The sequence below is a fragment of the Ictalurus punctatus genome, chromosome 9, assembly GCF_001660625.3.
Source record: "Ictalurus punctatus breed USDA103 chromosome 9, Coco_2.0, whole genome shotgun sequence".
In the NCBI taxonomy this organism is placed as follows: Eukaryota; Metazoa; Chordata; class Actinopteri; order Siluriformes; family Ictaluridae; genus Ictalurus; species Ictalurus punctatus.
Window position 1 is genome coordinate 12,720,001 of NC_030424.2, and position 9,523 is coordinate 12,729,523.

The following is a 9,523-nucleotide window of genomic DNA, read 5'->3' on the forward strand; positions in this document are numbered from 1 at the left end:
CTGTCGGGCTGGATTACAGGTGTTTACCTAACTGGAGTTCTGCAAACAAAATAATATTTTTGTAACAACACGATCATTGCGCGAGATCTCTCACCCACATGCTGCCAGATACGATGAAGGAAATGAGCTCAAATGATGTCTATGATCGATAACCTTTTTATTTTATTTTTACATGAATCCCTTGCACTGAGAAATAAACAAATAAAAACCCACAGTGATTTATTTAATGAACGCGTAGTGTTGAATTACAGGGCGCCGTTTTTTTTAACCATCGACCACTGAAGGTTGTATTATATTCTCCCTTATTTGTAAAACTTTTGATGAATGCGTTTAACTGTAAACACAGATGAACCCACTACACCCAAGTCAGCATTGAGCTTTTGTCATGTACATCATCACCACACAAACAAGTGAAATGTGTTAAATACACCACTTTTGTTCACAGCGACAGATGGATCACTTGACCCGAGGCTGTGTTAATCATTTACAGTCCCTGCCCGCTGGACCAGATCGGACACACCCGACACGTCAGAGTGCTCCTGTCATCACACGCTCGAGACTTATTCAATGTCATGTGAAGGAGAGTTTAGGCTAGGAAAGGTGATGACATTTTGCTGGGGGGGGGGGGGGGGGGCTTAATCACCCAGACCCTTCTGTTTATTCACACCCAAGCTAACACTCAGGGATGCGAGTTTAACATGCAGGCCGTGTGTCCGACGTCGTGCTCTTTAATACGGCTTATATTTATTCCTGAACTTTCCACCGACAGAGAACGGTGAGACCGGGCTGAAGTTATTTATAGCACTACTTGCTTTTTTGTTTTGTTTTGTTATTGAGGTTTGGATTAAACCCATCCACACTAAGAACTCAATAATAAGTGTAATAACTTTGATACTTCTGGATTGTGATTTCCACCGGAGTGTTAAAAATAAAATGATTTTTAAAACGAACCACTGACTGTATAACAAGGCATTAGATACTCTCCACTATTTCAAACAAAGTGAGAAACGTGTTAAAATATTGCACTGTGTTGTGAGTAGGGTACTATTTCAGACACTCTGATCTGGACTCATGTCTAATCTGGACTGGTGCTTGATACTAACTGGTTCCTGATCCTGATGGGTGTCTGATCCTGACTGGAGTCTAAGCCTGGCTGGTGCTTGATTCTGTCTGGAGTCTTAGCCTAATAGTTATCTGATACTGTCTGGAGTCTAAGTCTAAATGGTAATTCATCCTGACTGGTGTCTAACCTCGACTGGAGTCTAAGCCTGACTGATGTCTGATCCTGAGGGGTGTCCGACCCTGTGGGGGTGTCTGATCTTCACAGGTGTCTGACCCTGACTGGAGTCTAATCCTAACTGGTGTCCGACCCTGTGGGGGGTGTCTGATCTTCACAGGTGTCTGACCCTGACTGGAGTCTAATTCCTACTGGTGTCCAACCCTGTGGAGGGGGGTTTGGGTGTCCAACCTTGTGGGGGGGGTGTCTGATCTTCACAGGCGTCTGACCCTGACTGGAGTCTAATTCTAACTGGTCCGACCCTGGGGGGGATGGGTGGTCCAACCCCGATTAGATTCTGACATGCTCTGAGCTGAAATATAATTCAGCACCTTCTACACTGACTGCTTCTTTATCTCCTCTCTCCGCGTGGTGTTCCAGCAGATCACAGACTGATAGCGTGATGCCGGTCGCCTTGCCTGAATAATCAAACTGCTATCTCACATCATCAGAGCCGCATACATGTGTGCCGAACACGCTGATTAGCTAGCTCCATCAGACAGCTAGCTCCAGTGGAACTGTTCCTGTCGCTCGTTTACTTGATGAGGAGAAAAATAACTGAAATGAGGACGACGTGTACTGATACAGAAGGATTTACTTGACCAAGACGAAAACATTACATGTCCAACCCTTCACAAAACAGCGGAATGCGAAGCAAGAGGCGTCAGATGTAGATGCCAACATTAAGGAATTAGCCACCGCTAGCTCTGTATCTTTAAAAACAAGTGGAGTTTACCTGATCCAGAGGAAGGTCAATCATGTCGCTGAGAGGCTGCAGCAAACTGGAGCCTGTACAAGACGTTGTTTCAGTAGCCATGACTGTTGAAATCCACTGAATCCCCCTATCCAGTTTCCTCTTCTCTTCTTTCTTTCCTCTCTCTCTCTCTCTCTCTCTCTCTCTCTCTCCCTCTTCTCTCTTGTCTTCTGCGCGCGCGGTCCGTCTCACTGCTGGACTGGATATCGCTCCGCTCGGGAACTTGTCTGAGGCGCAACAGCTCTAAACCTCCATCAACACAAACCGAAACCCAAATCTCACATTACTGGATATCTAGTACACTACACATGGTGTCGAATTAGAACTATTTTTGCATGGAAAGTAGTGCACTTGTAGAGGGAATAACAAACTATTTGTACTTGAGCCCGTGTGGGAAGGGTTACGCGTCCATCCCGCCCATTACAGTTCGCTGTATATTGTGCCCCGCCCATTACAGCTCGCTTTATATTATGCCCCGCCCATTACAGCTCGCTGTATATTGTGCCCCGCCCACCAGCTTGCTGTTCTGCCTCGCGTATGAGTGTAAGTTATGAATGTAATTGAAAAATTGTAAGAGTTAAATACTTTGGTTTATTATTTAACTCTTACAATGAGACTTTTATGAACTTTAATAGCACAGATAATGTACAAATATATTGTATTGTTCAGCTTGTATATGATATACAGTAGACCAATAATACACTCAGTGGTCACTAAGGTCTTTACAGGTACACCTGTGTTGTACATATATACTTACATTTACATTTATTGCATCTGGCAGACACCTTTATCCAGAATAACTTACATTTATCTTATTTATACAACTGAGCAGTTGAGGGTTAAACCCTTGCTCAAGAGCCCAGCTGTGGCAGCTTGGTGGTGCTGGGATTTGAACCCATGACCTTTCGAGATCAGTAGTCCCTGGCCATATGCTGTACTCTGGCCATATTTCCAGGTGTGCCTCCCATATTGGTCATTTTGTAGGTACTAGCTGTAGCCCATTTGCTACACCAGCTATCAGTGAAAAGTAACCACTACAGGACCTGATATAATGTGAGTGGGGAACCTTTAGCACAGTGTACCAGATTTATTTATTTTTTTCGCACAAATCCTTTAGCACAGTGCACTTTTGGATTTTTTTTTTCAACTCTCTAGCAACACTATTAGATTGAGAATAGTTGGCCACCAAAATATGCATAAGTACAGTGGACAATATTCCAATATAAATTTCTTACATGCATGTTTCCCAAAACAACATTACCACGATAAAGAAAACATAAATTATCTACAAGAGTGACAAGTTCCACAGTATTATTACGGTCAAATGCACAGGTACAGGTTATATTTTGAGTGTTGGGATGGTAACAATCATTACAAATATTTGGTAACAAGCAAAATGTTTTGTTTTATTATTTCCTTTTGAAGACTAGTTACAATGGAACATATCATTAAAGGTCATACTGCAGCATTAATGGAAGAATTATAGATAGCACTCTATAATTATATTAGTTGTTTGGTGTCATGGTTATGCCAAAATCAGCGCTGAAATGCATATGGCATCAACCCCAGCACATGTCGTAATCACACTCACCTATGCCTCATCTCACCCTCATTAGCACCTCTATTTATGTCCTAGTGTTTGAGAACCTCATTGTCAAGCTTCTGTTGTTGTCATTGTGCATTTTTGTAGTCATGTGTTCCACAGCTATGCTCCTAGTCTTCCTGTTTGCTTTTGATCCCGTGTTTATTTTCCTAGTTCGTGTTTCACTGCTTTAGTTTTTGTATTTTCATTTTTTTTCTAATAAATCTGCACTTTCATCCGCTGCTTCTTCATTTACGTGACATAGGGCATCACAGTAATGAAGCAGGAAATGCTCTCACCTCACAGCTCCAGGGTCCCTGGTTAGCTCTGGTTTCTGCGTATGTTCTCCCAGTGTCTATGCAGTTTCTACGCACCTCCCAAAAACATGTGGACTGGCTATGCTAAATTGCCCCTAGGTGTGAATAAGTGTATTAATGTATGTGTGTGTGTGTGTGTGTGTGTGTGTGTGTGTGTGTGTGTGTGTGTGTGTGTAGTACCCTGTGATGGACTGGAATCCTGTTCAGGGTCTATTCCTACCTCACACCTAGTTGTCCTGACCAAGATAAAGCTGCTACTGAAAGTGCACAAGTGTACTGATTTCTTCTACTTTTGTGTATCTCTCATACTAAATAGTTTTAAATCTTCAAACAAAGTACAACATAAAACAAAGGTAACCTGAGTAAATACACAATACAGTTATTTATTTATTTATTTATTTATTTATTTTATCGAAGCAAAAAAAGTGATCCAACACCCATGTGAAAAACTAATTGTCCTCTCAAATTTAAAATCTGGTTGTGCCACCTTAAGCAGCAATAACTGCAACCCAACACTTCTGATAACTGGAGACTAGGACTTACTCCTATGATTTGGATCGTTGTCTTGCTGCATAATCCAGTTGTGCTTGAGTTTCAACTTACAGACTGAAGACCGGATATTCTCCTTTAGGGTTTTCTAGTAGAGAGCAGAATTCATGTTTCCTTCAATTATTGCCAAGGCCCTGAAGCAGCAAAGCATCCCCACAACATCACACTTCCACCACCATGCTTGACCACAGGTATGGTCCACTCTTCCATGGATGTCATTTTTGCGCAGTGTCTTTCTGATATTGGAGTCATGAACAGTGATTTTTATTGATGCAAGAGAGGCCTGTAGGTCCTTTGATGTTGTTCTTGGCTCTTTTGTGACTTGGTGGATGAGTCGTTGCTGTGCTCTTGGAGGAATTTTGGAACGTCGGCCACTTCTGGGAAGGTTCACTACTGTGCCGAGTTTTTTGATTTGGAGATAATGGCTCTCACTGTGGTCCTTTAGAGTCCCAGAGCCTTTGAAATAGCTTTGTAATCCTTCCCAGTCTGATGTATTTCAATCATTTTCTTCCTCATTATTTCTGGAATTTCTTTCAATTTGGGCATAGTGTGTTACTGGGTAAGACCTTTTAACCAACATCATGTTGTTGAAAAAGTTCTATTTAAGTGGTGATTTGATGAACAGGGTTTGCAGTAATCAGGCCTGGTTGTGTCTAGTCCAGCTGAACCCCATTATGAATGCAGTTTCATAGATTTGGGGAATTAGTAAATACGGGGGAAAATACATTTTCACACAGGCCCAGTTGGTATTGGATAACTTTTTTTGCTTCAATAAATAACATTATCATTTAACAACTGTATTTTGAGTTTACTCAGGTTGCCTTAGATCTTAGATTAAGTTTTCATTTCTGGAACAATTTAGTATGAGATATAAACAAAAACAGATATAAATATAAAATGTTAAATCTGCACTCAGATAGTATAGAACAGATCCGACATTGTGTAAAATCCTATCTAAACAGCCTAACTGCTCCTACAAACAACGTAACAGTACTGTACCAGGTGTGAATGTACAGAACTGTTTAAATTACGGAGAAAAATATGTGCCTGTGTTATGTGTGTGTTATTTGTCCACAAATGACACCCATAACAAAAGCACATTTTTTCTCCATAATAGAAAATTGAAAGAAATTCAAGGTTTCATAGGTTTCTCAGGCAGAACATGATCAGTCAGTGAGAGTGAGCCAGTGATTTCTGTAGCTATTGCAGTCAGACAGTGCCACCGTGTGTTTCAATTGGATGGTGAAAATCAGCACTGTGAATTCCTGCCATTTCTCAATCTCAATGTCCAGTGAGACTTTACTTTTTTTTAAACGTTTATATTCTTTTCAGGCCCGTTTCCATTTTACCAACAGTAAAATGTTCCCTACCTACATTATAATCTTCCCTATATTATCTTCAAGGACTCTTTGATATGATGCAGAATTCATAGTTGAATCAATGAATGCAAGCTGTCCAGTCCCTGAGGCAGTTGGTATGAGGTGCTTCTCCTGAAAAGCGGTCTTTGGTCTGCGCCAAACACGTCTGCTGTTACTGTGGCCAAACAACTCTAACTTTGATCCGTCTGTCTAGAACACATTATTCCAATAGGCCTGTTCTTTGCCTATATGCTCAGTGGCAAACTGTAGTCTTGCCAAGGCTTTTTCCTGGCACGCCTCCCATGCAGGTCAAATTTGTGCAGTCTCTTTCTGATTGTAGAAACATGCACTTTGACACCAACAGTTGCAAGACTTACTAACAGATCCTGTGATGAAATGTTGGGGTTCTTGTTTTTGAATCAGACGGTCTGCTCTTGGGATGAATTTGCTGGGACCTGTATAAAGACCTGGATAAAATGGCAGTCATTTGAAATCTGCACCATTTGTAGATGATTTTCCTTACAGTGGAATGATCTATTTCAAATCACTTGGAGATCTTTTTAAATCCCTTGCCAGACTCATAGGCATCCACAACCTTTTTTCCGAAGGCCTTATAGAACTCTTTATATCTTGGCATGATGACAGCACACACCTCAACAACAAAGGGAACACCAGACACTAGACATGAGAGGGGGTATAAATAAGACAGGTTCCACCTACACACTCTAACACCTGATTGTAATTTTATGGATTTGAAAGTGTGATAAATGTAGGAGTGCGCTTACTTTTTCCATGTGACTGAAAATTACTACAAAATGTCAATTTTATGTGTCATTTGATAGTATTGTATCGCCGTTATTAATAGGCACTGTTTTAAAGGATTAAATGTTTGCTTTCCAAAGGAAAAACAAAATTCCATGGGGTGTAATTATTTTTTCACATGACTGTATGTCTTATGCTGTATCAAGGACTTGGACACAAGCTATGTCTTACCACTGTGTAGCTACTCAATTGTCATAAATTATACAGAGCAGCTGTGGACTATTAATGAAGGATTAAAACTGAAGGAGACCGAGCGAGTGAGCAACGCCACTGACCTTTCATTTTTAACATGAGTTCATGCATTACATCTACATCACTAGTCTACTCGTCCTCTGACGTATATGTTCCTTTTATGTCCATTTCTACTAGAAATATATGTAAGAAACAGCTAATAGGCATTACAGTTCAAGATTGAACTGTTTGACATTATATGACTGCTAGAGGGCAGTCTTCATGCATTATACATTGTATCATTGTATCATTGTAACATTTATCCATCTTCAGTAAATGATTTATCCTGGTCAGGGTCATGGTGAATCCGGAATCTATCTAGTGAACACTGGGGAATACTCACTGGATGGAACACAAGTCATTGCAGGGCACCGTATACACTCACTTACACACTCATCCCCACATAGAGCCATGTTTTTGGAATAGTCAGTCCAGCCATGTTTTTGGACATGGGGAGGAAACCATGAGGAGAACCACGTACACAAGGGGAGAGCATGGGAAACTTTGCAAAGACCCGAGCTCAGTATCAAACTGTAGACCTTGGAGCTGTGAGGCCGCAAAGTTACATCGTGTACATGCTTATAAGATCTCCCCATTCATGTCATATAGACATTTTATGTCTATCCTAACTACTCTAGTTGCTCTAATTGCTTGGCACTTCCCACAAAGCTAGCTGCTAATTTAGCTTGTTAACGACAAAATTAATGACAAAAATGATCTGGTCCGATCTGATTTTATTGTAAATGTGTTTATATATATATATATATATATATATATATATATATATATATATATATATATATATATGTGTGTTTTCACGAAGAAGTAATAATAGAGAGAGGTAACAGACACGGAAAGAGAGGAGGGGGGTGGGAAGAGAGACAGACTGACATGCTGAGAAAGAAAGACAGACATAGAGTAAGACATGGACAGAGGATGAGGATACCAACATATTCAGATAGAGTAACATATACAGGGAGTTTTCTCTCTTCTGAGCACTCAAGCACAGAACCAATTATACGTTCATCAGGAAGAGATGACAGGTTGACGGTGGTGTCTCCATGGCAACTTTGCCCCAGCCATGGAAGAATTTCTCCTTTGTGCTTTCTTAAACAGAGCACACAGTCAGAGAGGAGCCGAGGAGGCCATGATGAAAAAAAAATCTCTTTGAAAGTTCCAGAGTCCTTCTAGACGTGACCCTTATAGCTCATAAAGTCTCCAGAGAAAATCATTATATGTGTGTGTCTCTCTCTCTCTCTCTCTCTCTCTCTCTCTCTCTCTCTCTCTCTCTCTATATATATATATATATATATATATATATATATATATATATATATATATATACAAAAAATACAGTTTTTAAATCATAATGTTATTTAGAGGAGCAAAACAGTTATCCAATACCAACCAGGCCTGTGTGAAAATGTATTTCCCCCCCATATTTACTAATTCCCCAAGTCCTAGTCCTAGAAATAAGTGAAAGACTGATCTCCAGTTATGAGAAGCGTCTGGTTGCAGTTACTGCTGCTAAAGGTGGCACAACCAGATTTTAAATTTAAGGGGGTGATTCGTTTTTCACATTGGTGATAATTGTGGGATAACTTTTTTAATAAAAAAAATTTATTCTAAGAAAATATTTTGTATTTTGTATTTTATTTTATTTCAATAAAATAAATCAATTAATTAAAACTATTGTGTGTTTACTCAGGTTGCCTTTGTTTTATGTTGTATTTTGTTTGATGATCTAAAATTATTTAGTATGAAATATACACAAAAACAGAAGAAATCAGGATGGGGAAAATACTTTTTCACAGCATTGGATGAGGACTGTAACCTTTTTGAAGAAACTGGTATGCTATCTTTTGCTCTTGAAATTGTTTAGACTATAGGAGCTTGATTGATTCAACCAACTGGCTTTTCCCAGAATTGGCTTTTCCCAGAGGGCAGATATTTAATGTGGTTTACCTCAGTATGATCAATAAACCAATTCAGCCATCATATTATACTATGCAGAAGGCTTAGGCTATGTTTATGTAAGGGCAGCATATATTTATTTATTTTAAAACTCTATATTACATTGGAATAAACACACAAAACATTAACACAATAAAAGTAACAAGAATGCTTTTATTTCACAAAAAAGTAAAGATATTTTGTGACGTATCATTAAAGATATTGTCTTTGAGCATCAAAACACCAGACATAAGGAAAACTGAAGAAAACGGGCCAGCTGGGGACAAAAAAAAAAATTAGTGGAAAGAAACAGGACCCAAAGTACTGTGTCTATATTGTAAATGATAATTTTCTAAAGGGACTGAAAAATATTCAGTCAAACGTGAAAGTAAATTCAGGATATCAACAGTTCAACATAACCGACACCAAATCCATACATCATACAAATGAATGATTTTTTTGTATTGTATTGATATACTGGTATTAAAAAAGTTATTAATAAATTACTGCTTATTTCTAATGTATTGTATTGTATCTTAAGGCACATTTATCCATGTTGTACCTTTATGGTTTTTGGTTTAAAAAAAAAAGTTTTTGTTTTTTTAAATTCTACAAACTATGACAAAATTATAATAATAAAAAAAATTATTACAGTTTTGTCGGAAAATATTTTAATTAAAC

At 39.0% G+C, this 9,523-nt stretch overlaps 1 protein-coding gene across 1 annotated transcript in view; it reads right to left on the minus strand.

The window, feature by feature from the left end:
• Positions 1-2,362, minus strand: part of mboat2a (membrane bound O-acyltransferase domain containing 2a) — an 80,232-nt gene extending 77,870 nt beyond the window's left edge. Inside the window, exon 1 of the mRNA XM_017475865.3 lies at positions 2,013-2,362. Coding sequence (XP_017331354.1) covers positions 2,013-2,093 — 81 coding nt within the window. The 5' untranslated portion in view covers positions 2,094-2,362. The remainder of the gene's footprint in view (positions 1-2,012) is intronic.
• Positions 2,363-9,523: the final 7,161 nt, after the last annotated feature.